The 14,667-nt window shown below is 43.8% G+C and overlaps 1 protein-coding gene across 8 annotated transcripts in view; it reads right to left on the reverse strand.

Annotated features, from left to right (window-relative positions):
* ST3GAL6 (ST3 beta-galactoside alpha-2,3-sialyltransferase 6) overlaps window positions 1-14,667 on the reverse strand; it is an 86,753-nt gene that overhangs the window by 25,947 nt on the left and 46,139 nt on the right. For 7 of the 8 annotated variants that reach the window (XM_007164053.3, XM_057546003.1, XM_057546000.1 and 4 more), the window contains 2 exons: window positions 9,924-10,027; window positions 8,833-8,896 (listed from right to left, as the gene is read on the reverse strand). The exons of the other annotated variant lie outside the window; for it this stretch is intronic. In XM_007164053.3, the coding sequence (XP_007164115.1) occupies window positions 8,833-8,896; window positions 9,924-10,027 (168 nt within the window). The remainder of the gene's footprint in view (window positions 1-8,832; window positions 8,897-9,923; window positions 10,028-14,667) is intronic. 8 annotated transcript variants of the gene reach the window in all.

Below are 14,667 nucleotides of genomic sequence, written 5' to 3' on the forward strand. Positions count from 1 at the left end.
GCTGGCAGAGCCCTGCTTTCACAAGCCTAACAGTGGTGAGTGTATTCCTGTGCCAGTGGTTGGTTTAGATGTGGTCACGTGAACCACCCCTGGGCAATAAGATATTAGGGAAGTCTGTTAAATGCCCTGGAAAAGACTTTACCCCCAGGAAGAGAATGGTTTGAGCAGAACACTGATTTTATCTACCCGTCCTTTCTGCTTAGATACTGACATGTGATAACAAGGTTAGGGCGGCTGTAGTCATCTTGCACCTAAGAGGGAAAGCCAGAGAGAGCCACCAAGAAGCTGCCCTGACATTACTGAGCCACTAATTCAATCCCATAACCGGAGCCGATCCATACAGACGTGCAGGTGGTACCCAGTACGTCGGCACTCCCTCGGTTTGTGCAATCCAGTCTGTGCAGCCATACGTGGCCTGCCCTGCGAGCTAGAGCCACAAACCTGATTCTATACATCTGAATCCACACATCTATGTGATATGGGAGATGATAAACATCCACTTAGTTCAAATCACGCTTAGTTAGGAATAGTGCTACTTGCAGCCCGGAGAGCCTAAAACCCTGTGCACTGGACCGGGGTGGAGACCTCACTGCTAGCTGTAGCTCCCCTACTCAGCACCTCTGGGACCCTGGCCTCATGACCTAACCTCTTGGATCTCAGCATGCCCTTTTACGAAGTAAGGGAATCACTGAGGTCTCAAATGTTGTTAACCTATGTTGCACAGAGCCATCTGTCAGTTCCTCCAGCATGTGTACTATGGGTTCTGTATCTCTCACTATCCAACATCTGACCACAGCAGTTGCTACAGAATACGTATGTATTCCTCTCTGCCACAAATGACTACTCTGTTGATGTAGAATCACAACCTCCCCTCACCCTCAAGTCCTCCTCCTGGCTGAAAACGCTGCCTTGTAGAGAAACTGCAAAGCAGGAGGATGGCCAGAGCAGTGATGCAGACACTGATATCCCTTATAGAGCTTGGGCTCTTTTTAATAAATACACTGCTGACGTCTTAAGTTGTCAAAGACCATGCTCCCCCCCTGGCTGGTTGCCAACGTAACCTGGCTCTGCCGCTGCTGACATAATGGATTCTGCCTGGGTGAGCAACTAGGCAGCCTTCGCAAATCCCCATCCATTTAGCAAGCAACTGACTTAACACAGGTGCTTCCATTAAGTAAGATATTTATGTTTAGTTACTCTATAACCACCTATGCAGAACTCAAGCACTCTTCACAGCATCTGGCGGGCTTGCGGAATGCGATGGTGATGGCCAGGGGTGGAGAGCTGGTTCCTGTATGTTAAGCGAGAGCAGAGATTTTGTGACCCAGGATTTCGCTCCTCTGGCTGAGGGAGGATGTGCTCCCACTGAGGAGAAAGCAGCAATCCCCAGGGCCAGGGTGCAAGATGGTGCTACAGAGCTCCACACACAGCCAGGAAGGGTCAGGACCTCATAACACGGGCACATTTTAAGTAGTCTTTCTCTGTGATGCAATTCCCTTAAAATATCCTCCATCACTAGTGAAGTTTATAAAAAAGCACGGCCACATCGTGTGAGCTGTGCTTGGGAGATTAACAAGGAACCGAGTCCTGAGAAATCAACAGCGACAAGCGTAGGGAAACGATGGCAAGAGAACTAGAGGTGTGTCACTCCAAACCGTTTGTTCTAGGTGTGGCATCATGGTGCCCTCTGAACAAAGTGGCTAGAAAGGAATCTAGAGGGCACCTCAACCATCCCCCCCTCCTTTTTAAAAGCTTTTGTTTAAATTGAACTATAATTCACATGCCCTAAAATTCACCCATCTAAATAATAAAATTCAGCAGGTTTTAGCATATTTGCAAAGCTGCGCCACAATCACCATTATCCAATCCAGAACGTTTTCATCACCCGACAACGACACCCCACAGCCAGTAGCGGTCACTCTCCATTTCCACCCCCATCCCAACCCCTGTCTGTGGCACAACTAATCCACTTTCTATCTCTATAGATTTGTCTATCCTGGCCATTTCATATAAATGGAGTCATACAATATGTGATCTTCTGTGACTGACTGCTTTCACTGAGCAAAATGTTTTCAAGATTCACTCATGCTCTAGCAGGAATCAGTACTGTGTTGCTTTGTATGGCTGAATTACATTCCATTGTATGGCTATACATTTAATTTATCCATTGAGCAGTTGCTGGACATTTGGTTGTTTCCACTCTGGGGCTATTATGAACGATGCTGCTATGAACATTCATGCACAAGTTTCACGTGGTTATATGTTTTCAATTTAAGCTTTCTATTTTGAAATAATTCTAGATTCACAGGAAGTTGCAAAAATAGTACTGAGAAGTCCTGGGTAACCTTCACCCAGTTTCTTCCAGTGGTTACACTGATTTAAGTTATTAACTTAACTTTATTAACTAGTAAAGCTGACATCGGTATAAGGTGCATATACAGATCCACCTCCTCTTTTGTAAAACCAAGGTTCAGAAACTCCGAAACCTGCCCAAGGTCCCAGAGCAGTTACGCCTGACCTGCTGACTCTAGCAACTTTCCACCAGTACCGCCCCTCTATTTCAGATGGCCCATGCCCACCACCTGCCCTCCCCTCTCCCCGACAAAAGAATAAAAACAAACTTTTCTAAGCTATCCTTTTCTATCCTTAGCATCGCTCCTCTGCTGCCGAAGTTCTGGTCAGACGGCTAGTTTGAGTATTCCCATAAAAGGAGGAACATGGAAAAGAAAACAAACACGAAAAGATTAATCATTGTTTTTAAATGGTTTGTCTTTTTGGAACTAGCTAGAGAAGGTGGTTGCACAATACTGTGAATGCACTAAGTGCCACTGAATTGTTCTCTTTCAAACGGTTCACTTTATGTTGCGTGAATTTCACCTGAACAGGAAAAAAAATGATTTGTCAACATTTCTTTGAGACTTTTTTTTTTTCCCCATACTTAGGATCCTCTGGCTCAGCGGCAAATGACAGAGAAGGCCAACTGGCATATTTACTGTGCATGATCTTCAGGAAGAGAGTTGAGAAAAGAAAACTTTTTCAGTAGTATCTATTCAGAGAAGATTCTATCCAGATCATTTATCTTTAAGAGGCAAAAACCCCACAAAAAACAAACAAACGAAAACCCCTATTTAAGGTACATCTGTTTCGGTGAATTTACACATGTACCCTGGAGGTGTTTTAGTTTAGCCCTGTAAAAGTATTAAAAATGGTTTGAGGTTAAGGACAAAGGCGGAAGCCACATTACATAATGGGGGGGGGTGCGATTTATAGCCCTGGAAATCCTAAAGAATATACCCAAAAGAATTCACAGTTCCAGAATTCTCTCCCCCTTACCTCTTCAGATGACACTCAGTCTAAGACATTTAATTGTGGAGTCTTCTGTTTTTGCGCTGCTGGTTAAATGCAAAGGGAGGAACTGGAGAAGAGTGGAAGTCTGGAGACCTCTTAACCTCTATGGACCTCAGTCCTCTCATGTTTAAAATGAGGGGACTGGACTAACGATCTCCATCCTTCCTGCCTCTGACCCTCTCTGTGACTTTACTGTGCTTTTGGGTCTGGCCCTCAGTCCACACAACTGAGCAGGAACAGGTGAGGTGAGGTAACTGGGATTCTTTAGGGAACAGTTTAGCAGCCTCAGTATTCACTCCATCCCAACCTGCTGGACCATTGCTCAGGAGAGAAACTCAGAAAGAATATAAAGGAAAAAGCCCAAGATTAACCCTCTATTAAAAATACATACCGGGCTTCCCTGGTGGCGCAGTAGTTGAGAATCTGCCTGCCAATGCAGGGGACACGGGTTTGAGCCCTGGTCTGGGAAGATCCCACATGCCGCGGAGCAACTAGGCCCGTGAGCCACAAATACTGAGCCTGCGAATCTGGAGCCTGTGCTCCGCAACAAGAGAGGCCGCGACAGTGAGAGGCCCGCGCACCGCGATGAAGAGTGGCCCCCACTTGCCGCAACTAGAGAAAGCCCTCGCACGAACCAAAGACCCAGCACAGCCAAAAATAAATAAATAAATAAATAAATAAATAAATAATAAATAAAATTTAAAAAAAAAAAAAATACATACCAAAAAGATAACTAAAATAATAAAATACAATGGGGTATGTAAATGGCCTATCATATGTTCTCATCTTTTCACAGGGAAAATTGAGAACTCCTATCACAAAATTAGGGCGAAAGGCAACTTTCTATAATGAAAATACTTTTTCTAACAGATGTGATTACAAGAAGGGAGGCAAATTATTACGATTATTACTAAGTGACCAAAAACTTTGAAAAAGAACAGATTTGGTGGGGGTGGGGGCGGGATGGAGGGGTTAGGGAAGAGGGGAGGTAGAGCAAAGAAGCAGCATGGACTTCTTCTCCTGGGCTCTTCCACACAGAGTTACGGCCCAACATGCACACTCCTGTTCTCTTCCCTCTTTATTTCTGGCCCAAGTTCTTCATGGTAGTGACTTTAGAAAAAGGCTCTCTCTGCCTCACTGAGTTACTTTACTCACATTACCTACATAGGTGGCATAAATAAGACCTCATAAGAAATGCCGCTTCAAAATGATCTGCAACACCAATATGTTTCAACAGCTTTCATTTCCAAGAGAGAAACCACAGTTGGCTGCTTCAAGCACGGAGCTAGGTTGGTATAGTGTTACGTAACTGACTTTAGAATCTTGAATATTTCCATGCACAGAAACAGAAAATGGTGGACAACACTGATAAAGACTGCTACTTGCCCCTCAATAATTACGTTTCATTTGTCTCTTAAAATAGGACTTTCTCTCTCTCTCTCTAAGGTGGGTACACAGCCACATGGAATAGAGGCTACATTTTCCAGTCTATCTTCCAGAAAGGCCTTGTGATTATACCCCTAGCCAATGGGATATAATTGGTGGTTGCTAGCAAATTTTTAACAATCAGTCCTCTTTGGGAGAGACGGCGGTGATGGGGAAGCCCTAGTTTGCAGTGTTTGCCAATTTCCATGGTATAAATATACTCCCACCATGGCTAATTTCAAGCTTCTACCTTGATGGCACTGAACACGGACTGGGGAAGAGCGGCAGCTCTCACAAGTTGGTACCAACAGGCTCCAGCACATCACTGGCTGTAATAAAGTGTAATATGTAATTTCTGGGAAATGTCCTTAAAGAAGGAGGCAAGTCTTAATGGCTGGGGGCATGCCCTTCCCCCTTCATCCTCCCCGCTGGCCAGAATGTACACATGACTGGTGAAGTCCAGCCATCAGATTGGACCATTAAGGAGGAATAACAGAGTCACAATAGAGAAGCCTTGGTCTCTGATGATCAACAGCTGCTAAGCTGGCCTGAGATTGCTTACCTGCAGGCTTCATTTACATGACAATTGTGAGAAAGAGGAAAAGTTGTATCTTGCAAATGCAACTGATATTTGGAGTTTTCCCATTCACAGTAAAATCTATCCCAACCAAGGGCATCACGCATGCTAAATGAGATAAGTAAAGGATTCAGATTTGAAACAACAAAAAAATGTCTGAACCTTTCTGGGAGGGACAAAGAGGATAGAAGGTGAACAGAACAGCCAAAGGGGGAAGGGACTTGAAAATGAGGTCCTCACCTCTCTCCACCTGAGCCCCTCCTCTCTGACCTACAGACCCCTACAGAGAGTGAGCAAGCCTCGGCCAGCAAGGCTTCCTCCTGGTACACGAGGGCCACAGCTCCCGGATCCACAGCGAGGGCTCAGGGAGGACTCCCCAACTAAGGGCGGTCCAGATCCTCTGCCAGAGAAGGACAGACTGTTCTCACGCCTCTTTCTTCTACAGCATTTCCCCAGGCAGAGAGGAGAGATGGGAAATGTATAAGGTTATTTGGGGGGAGAGACTGAGTTGACTCCGAGGCAGTGATAGGCAAGTTAGTGTACTCTGCCTTTCTGGGGTTTACTTAAAATATATTTATTGCTCAGGCATGGGCTGGCCTGTTATGATCTTTGGATTGTACTGTGGGTTTCAGACAAATGTAGAATGACTTACTTAAAATGCAGGTAAAATTTATTATTACACGTGAACTCCTCCTAAAAGTTAATATCTAAATGAAGATAATAGTGTCACAAGTATATTCTTATCCACTTTCAAAACACTCTTTCCGAGGTCTCTAGGGACCAAGTCTGCACACATCGCACAAGCAATTCAGCAATGCTGAGTGTCTAGTGCATCACTGCCCTCACTCTGGGAGGATCCTACAGGGATAGTCTCCATTCACTGTACACCTGCACAGTTTCTGCTTGTACATTGACGGTACTTCCATCTCTTAACAACTTCAGACTCAAGAACCTTCGTGCAATCAGCATGATTTTCAGTCCTCCCTCACCACCCACACCCACCTCCCTCCCAATGCTCGTGATGCTGAGAACGCGATGTGGGTTGATGGTGGGAGTGGGGGACAGGAGGAAAGGGTGGGGAGCAGCCAGACCAAGTCAGCAGGAAGAGAGGAGGTAGCCTGGGTGAGGCACATACAGATGACGAACACCTGTGCAGGAAGAGGCTCTGAAAGCAACTAAATAGAGCACAGCTAGTTCTAAGATAAAAACCAGGCAATGACTGAAGCCCGTGCACCTAGAGCCCGTGCTCTGCAACAAGAGAAGCCACCGCAATGAGAAGCCTGCGCACCGCAACGAGGAGTAGCCCCCGCTCGCCACAACTAGAGAAAGCCCGTGCGCAGCAATGAAGACCCAACACAGCCAAAAATAAATAAATAAATAAAAATTAAAAAAAAAAAAAACTTATCAAAGAAAAAAAAACAGGCAAGAACAAAAGTTCCAGTCACGTCCCATCAAGAATCCTGACAGGGCTTCCCTGGTGGCTCAGCGGTTGAGAATCTGCCTGCCAACACAGGGGACACGGGTTCGAGCCCTGGTCTGGGCAGATCCCACATGCCGCGGAGCAACTAGGCCCGTGAGCCACAGCTACTGAGCCTGCGCGTCTGGAGCCTGTGCTCCGCAACGGGAGAGGCCGCGATAGTGAGAAGCCCGCGCACCGCGATGAAGAGGGGCCCCCACTCGCCGCAACTAGAGAAAGCCCTCGCACAGAAACGAAGATCCAACACAGCCAAAAATAAATAAATTAATTAATTAAAAAAAAAAAAAAGAATCCTAACAGTATCTCACATTTACAGGGCCAAGGATTTTTTTCAAAGCTTTGCAGATACCTGCTACAATTATTTAAGGTATAACCATTATCACTGTTAAGTCAAACATCCAGCCCTGGATGGACCCACCCAGGTTCACATCCTGGCTCTGACATTTACCAGCTCTAACAAACTACATACGTTGGCCTGGCCTCAGTTTCTCAATTTAAAAAATGGAGATCATCAACCATACTTTGCAGGGTGGTTGTAAAAATTAGAGAGAATTGATAAAAAGCACACATGCCAAAGGTCTGCATAAAGCAATATCCTACAGATGAGAGCTGTATAAATTTTGGTTAGAAAAGAATGTATATGGTTGCTGTGGATATGTGATCAAAACTTGAAATTGATTAGGTTGATGGCATAGTTTTAAATTATAAAAAGTACAAACTGAAATGAACCAACATTACTATATAATCTACACCTCAATAATCTGGGCCTCTGACAGAGAAAAATTAGATAAATTCAGACAAAATCTAGCACTGCTCCTCCAGCTCTGTTCTGTAAACTATCCCCGTTTTCACACCTCCGTCTACTACCCCCATTTCTGCACCCACCAAAAAGCACCTCTATTCTCTTGGATAAGAGGGGGAATTCTGCCATCTTCCTTTTTAATGGAGGCCTCACAGCTGCAGATCACCCTTCTCATCCCACTGGACAACTGGCCAAATTCTAAAGTACAGCTTAAAACTTTGTGAAATAAGTCCACCTCTGTAAAATAAGTTGACTTGCTAAGAAGTCTGTCTTTGGCAACTCAATTCCTAAGGGATTAAATGGACACCAAATTTTTCTAAAAACGAAACTGCCTTTTGTAGTCAGAAAATGCGTACCTAGGGCTTCCCTGGTGGCGCAGTGGTTGAGAGTCTGCCTGCTAATGCAGGGGACACGGGTTCGAGCCCTGGTCTGGGAAGATCCCACATGCCACGGAGCAACTAGGCCCGTGAGCCACAACTACTGAGCCTGCGCGACTGGAGCCTGTGCTCCGCAACAAGAGAGGCCGCGATGGTGAGAGGCCCGCGCACCGCGATGAAGAGTGGCCCCCGCTCGCCGCAACTAGAGAAAGCCCTCGCACAGAAACGAAGACCCAACACAGCCATAAATAAATAAATAAATAAATAAATAAATAATAAATAAGAAAATAAATAAATAAATAAGAAAATAAATAAATAAATAAATAAATAAGAAAATGTGTATCTAAGCAAGCTGCTCACTTCCCTCAAATGTAATTCTGAATAAAAGGAAGAGAGCTGCTTCTGAAATCCAATATTCAAGTGAAACAAAAGATCCTCATGAGGGAGCAGTTTAGAAGATGTATGGGAAGGTATGGGAACCATGCCATGGAAGGAGGCTGTGAGCTGATTAACAGGGAGTGTGAATTAATTCTTCAGTAACAACAACTTAGAAAAGATGCACGTGGGTTAAAAATGTCCTGACTTGGGACTAGCGTGGCACACCATCAAGACTGTCTGCAATCTTTTGAGCCAACCAATTATGCAACTTCCAAACTATAGTTGTAGTTTGTTTACTCCAAGTGTCATAGAAATAACTCCTAGGCATTTTAGTTACGCACAAAAGCTATGGAATCTTCCTGAGTGAATATATTTTACACTGGGGTACGTATTTTGAATCAACTTAGCTAAAACTAAAAGTAAAACAGAAGCAAGAGAACAAACTCACTTGTCAAACTCATCAAAGAGATCACAACTCTGCAGTTTTGAAAGAGCAAGTCGAAAGTATTCGGCTAGAAAACAAATGGGAGTATTATGAATAAAAGCAATCATGACTTCTTAGGTACACAGTAAACCACCTTATCTACTGCCCTCCCCAAAACCCACTTCAAACTGGTATGGCCACCTGTGATTTATTCTGTGGTGAAAATTCATGTTACAACTGCAATTAGCCAGCACTACTTAACAGGCGCACTCAAAATGGTAAATGCTCTAAGGACATTCTCCAAAAACCCCAGAAAAATAAGATGCTTAATCTAAAAACAATCATAACCAAAAAGTAATCATATCAGATGATGCTGAAACTGACATTGGTATAGAAATCAATATTCTGCAACTTTAAACCTATTAGATTATCAAACTCTCTGCAATGCATTTTAAACACACACACACACACACACACACACACACACACACACACACCCAGGATCAGCTGAATAAGAAAAGTCTAACTCAGGAAACTACAGGCTTGTCACCTCCTAGGCTTTCAGGGTCTCTCAAAATCTAGACTATAAAATTGTGCAAGGCAAAGCAGTTGTCACCAAGCAGAGGGAAAATCGTTTCATCATTAGTAAATGGAGTAATTCTCTCTAAATTTAGCAAAAATAAAATATCCTCTGATTAAATTAAAAGACTGACCAAGGACCTAGAATGTGCTGATGACATAAAATAAAACTCATAGGTAAAGAGGTGAAATGGGAAATAGGGAGGAAGTTAACCCATAGGGTTGTCTTGCTAATTCTGAATTGGAATAAAGTAAGGCATTGAAACTCATGAATAATACGGTGGCAAAACAAAAGTGAAAAGCAGTTTCTCAAAAACAAAAAAATCTACCTTTTTTCATTCTTTTATTCCACACTGACTCAAAATGAATGGGGATTTATGTATTAAAATTTAATTCCTTTCACCCAATCCCCAAATCTTATCCTTAGGAATCATTATGAAACAGAAAGATTAAAAGGCCTTAAAATTATATAAACATGTGATTCACATCAAACACCACTCATATTAATAGGGCAGGGTAAGAATAATATTACTGACCTGATGTTCTTATCCCATAGGGCAAATCAAACTTATCGCTACCATACAAGGAAGCAGTATTTTTAAAATCAGCTGCACACAGAAAAGGGTGAAACTGATGAAACCTGGAAGAAAAGGATAAAGAATGATTTTCCCAAATGTGTATAATATTTGCATGTTTTTAAAATCAGAACTGTAAATAACTGTAGTATGTCATTCCTATTGTTGTATTAACTATACATGAATGTATAATTATTTTTAAGATTCTTTAAAAATCATCTTAAACACTATTTAAATATTACCTACAAGGGGATGTGCACTGGAACTACACACCCGGAAGGGAAACGCTTTCCAAGTAGTAAAACCAAAATTATGTAACAGCTTTGAGTGGGGAGTAGGGGGGGGCACAAAATTTAAAAACCAGCAAACACCAGTGACAGCCATCTACAGGAAGAGACAAAGGAAGAAATAAGGGAAAGTAGAAGTACAGATGCTGATCCACTCCCAAAAGAAAACGTACCATAAAGCTGTTGTCAGCTGTGAAAATAAAAACACACTGAAAGTTAGAGGTAGCTAGAACTGAACTCTTTCCTGAGGTCATTAAGTTAAAATTTACTCAAGAACAAGAATTACGGGTATTTGTCTTCTTGTTGCCTGCCCTGCCCCCCCCACCCCCCCACCCCCCTCCGCTCCACTCAGGTACTCTCTCAGACAACAACGTTTGATGAGGCGCCTCTGTTTTTTCCCTCACTTTTAGCTCCTGGCACAGAGTAGGCAGACGACATACATTTAAAAAATGACTGACTTCCCTGGTGGCGCAGTGGTTGAGAATCTGCCTGCCAACGCAGGGCACACGGGTTCGAGCCCTGGTCTGGGAAGATCCCACATGCCGCGGAGCAACTGGGCCCGTGAGCCACAACTACTGAGCCTGCGCGTCTGGAGCCTGTGCTCCGCAATAAGAGAGGCCGCGATAGTGAGAGGCCCGCGCACCGCGATGAAGAGTGGCCCCCGCTCGCCGCAACTAGAGAAAGCCCTCGCACAGAAACGAAGACCCAACACAGCCAAAAATAAATATAAATAAATAAATAAATTTTTTTAAAAAGAGAAATGACTGAATGAATTTCAACTCCAAACTAATTCTTTATGGGACCATTATGAAGTAGAAAGAAATAAGTTTTTTTTTAATTAAAGAGAAGGAACAGGGACTTCCCTGGTGGTCCAGTGGTTAAGACTTCGCCTTCCAATGCAGGGGGTGCGGGTTCAATCCCTGGTCAGGGAGCTAAGATCCCACATGCCTCCGGGCCAAAAAACCAAAACATAAAACAGAAGCAATATTGTAACAAATTCAATAAAGACTTTGAAAACGTCCACATCAAAAAATAAAGAGAGCGAGATAAGGAAGAGGTAAAGCACATATTAAAATGCCATTTCCACCTACCAGGACTAAGTACTGCAGAGCAAGTCAAGCTAATCCTTATCCCATCCCCAACACATGGCCCCTTCTTTCCGGCATTATCAGTTTTGATCTTCCTTAGTATAAAAATTGCAGGTGGAGATAAGAGCGCCCCTGGGGTTTCAGAGGCTGCATGACAAAATGGAAATAAACAGCAGTAGGGTAGGGACAAATTAGCTTCAGCTTGATCCTGGCTTTGCTACCCAGGAACCACTAACCTTGGCAAGTCACAGGAGCTCAAGATCTTTAGAGCTGAGCTAAGAACTTACACCATATTCAGACTAAGCAAAGAGGTGAGAAACCAGCCCTTCCTACTCGAGAAGGGTGTGTGTGCTAGATTCAGTTGTGACAAGTGTTAGCAGCCTCAGGGGTCCAGCCAACTTAAAAAGGTCATTATCTGTATCAGGGTTGATCCCTAAGCTTAGGATCTGCTCTGGGAAGAGGAAGTGTCAGGTCACCTGACTTAAGATTGAGAGGAGATTCAAGATCTTCCCAGGCTTCCTTGGGAAAGTAAACCATAGATGACTTTGCACCTTGAGGTGAAAGCAATAAAGGACGCTATTCTTCGAAGCTGGTGGGAGTGATAATGATGGTAACTGATGATTAACGTCTACTGCCAGTCAGACCTTGTACTAGGTGACTTACATTTTATTTCTAAACGAAATAACTGTTAAGCACTGTGGCAAAGAACGTGGCCTGCCATTTCAGTAAACAAAGGATGTTGAAGCCCATCAAGCCTTCGGCTACTGCAGCTGCCCCCCAACTGTGCACCCTGAGGGAAATTCAGGAGGAAGGAAAACAGGATACTGGCCCCAGATCACTGAGGTGCGTATCAAAGGAATAATTCCAATAATACCGTTTCTTGCATCTTCCCACACATAGAAAAGGGGTAAATTCATTATCTTGAGATGTCTGGTTTTTCTTTAATTAGCAATAATCTTTTTTTTTTAATTAATTTATTTTATTTATTTTTGTCTGCGTTGGGTCTTCACTGCTGTGCATGGGCCTTCTCTAGTTGCAGTCAGTGGGGGCTACTCTTCATTGCAGGCTTCTCATTGCAGTGGCTTCTCTTGTTGCAGAGCATGGGCTCTAGAGCACAGGCTCAGTAGTTGTGGCTCATGGCTCAGTAGTTGTGGCTCGTGGGCTCTAGAGCGCAGGCTCAGTAGTTGTGGTGCACGGGCTTAGTTGCTCCGCGGCATGTGGGATCTTCCTGGACCAGGGCTTGAACCCGAGTCCCCTGCATTGGCAGGCAGATTCTTAACCACTGTGCCACCAGGGAAGTCCAGCAGTAATCTTTTGATGTTCGACTCCCTGTTTTTTTGTTCCCAGAAACTCCTATAAGTCCTGGCTCCTCTCTCTTTGGAACAGTCCCTCAGAGCTATCTGAGAGGCTGTATCCCAGGCTTAAGTCCTCAGTAACGTCCCAAATAAAACATAATTCTCAACTTTTAGGTTGTGCTTTTTTTTTTTTTTCAGTCGATAACTCCATGTCTCACACATAGTAGGGGCTCAATAAGTATCTGCCTTATCTGTAATAATTATACATTAGATCATATTATATTACAGTATGTTATATCCCATTATAATGATCATCTTATGACTCCTACAAAAGCCTGGAAAGGAAGGTAAATTCTACTAACCAATTTAGACTGTGGATAAAAAAATGTGGCCTGCTATTCCAGTAAACAAAGGATGTTGAGGCCAGCAAGCCTTCAGCCCACTGCAGCCGCCCCAGATGGTACACCCCGAGGGGAATACACGGTGGAGAAAAACAGAATGCTGCCCCTAGATAGTTAAGGTGCATATCAAAAGGAATAATTTCAATAAGCCCAGACTCCTGCGTCTTCCTATGCACAGAGAAGCACTAAAATTATTAACTGGAGATGTCTACTTTTTCGTGATTAGCAGTCATCTTTTGATACCTGACTGCTAAGGGAAACACTGACTGAAACCGCCTGCCCTGACCAGGCAAAGACAGTAACAATTTGCATGAGTTATTTTACAACAGGAGGTCCTGGTAAGGAACACGGAACTAATGAGCCACCACCAACCGGAAGAATTCGGGAAAGGTCAAAAAGAGAGAGGAGACACCAGTCCACGTGTCCTACCAACCTCCCAGAATCCTCCTCGCTGGAATCCATCTTGGCTGAGTGATGCGTGCGCCAACAGAAAGGACCCTGAGTCAGAATGATTGGCCAGAGACAACCCGGAAACTAATCCCATCACCATAAAACCCGAGACTGCGAGCCACGTGGCAGAGCGATCCGCCTGGGTTCCCTTACCCTGCTGCTCTCCGCCCCGGCGCCCCTTGGCAATAACGTCTCTTGCTTTGTCAGCACGTGTGCCTCCTCAGACAATTCATTTCCGAGTGTTAGACAAGAGCCCACTCTCGGGCCCTGGAAGGGGTCTCCCTTCCTGCAACGTGACTACATGTCTGCTTGTCTTTTTCAGCAAAAACTCCTATATTTCCTCCCTTACCTCTTTGGAACTGTTACTCAGAGCTATCTGAGAGGTTGCCATCCCAGGCTACGGTCCTCAGTAAGGTCCCCAAATAAAACATTCTCAACTTTTAGGCTGTGCTTTTTTTTTTTTTTTCAGTCGACAAGACAAAGAAACCGAAGCTATAAAAAGTGAAGTTACTATTATCTGGAGTCACTAACCCATACCTGACAAAAAGGAAACCACACCCAAGCTCAATGCTAAGGAAAGGTGTCCTCTTCGTAGCACTGCAGGTAACTCTGCCAGGTTTCCCAGCAGAGCTTCTCCCGATGGCTACTGCAAAGGAGGGAGCTCTGCCTCCAGGGAATACTATTCACGTGACAAACGTGCAGACTTGCACACCTGCTGAGCAATCTTTCATAAATACTTTAACCCCTTTGGGTTTTCTCAGAAAGAAAATGTCTTGATTCTACAGTAGCACTTGATTCTAGAGTAGCACTTGATTCTAGAGTAGCACTTTGAAGCTGCAGTCTGCAACCCATAGCTGGCTCATGAAGTCAGTTTTGCGAGTCATGATCAGTTGATTTTTAAAAAGTGTATAGAACAGAATACAGGGTATCTGGAGTAGGAAAGGTAAACATTCTTTCTTTTTTTTATTATAAATATGTATGAATACTAAGTTCCAAAGCAAAATGTATTTCTTACTATGGGTCATGGTAAAAAAAAAAAAAAAAAAAAAAAGTTTAACATCACTCTTCTAGTTTTGCAGTGGTCCTAACTGGACACACACCCACAGATTGACTACAGGCAGCTGCGGCACACCTGTAGTCAGATGTAAAAATATTTTATGTATCTGAAGTTTTCCAGAAGGTTG

The sequence above is a fragment of the Balaenoptera acutorostrata genome, chromosome 4 (genome assembly GCF_949987535.1).
Source record: "Balaenoptera acutorostrata chromosome 4, mBalAcu1.1, whole genome shotgun sequence".
NCBI classification, from domain to species: Eukaryota; Metazoa; Chordata; class Mammalia; order Artiodactyla; family Balaenopteridae; genus Balaenoptera; species Balaenoptera acutorostrata.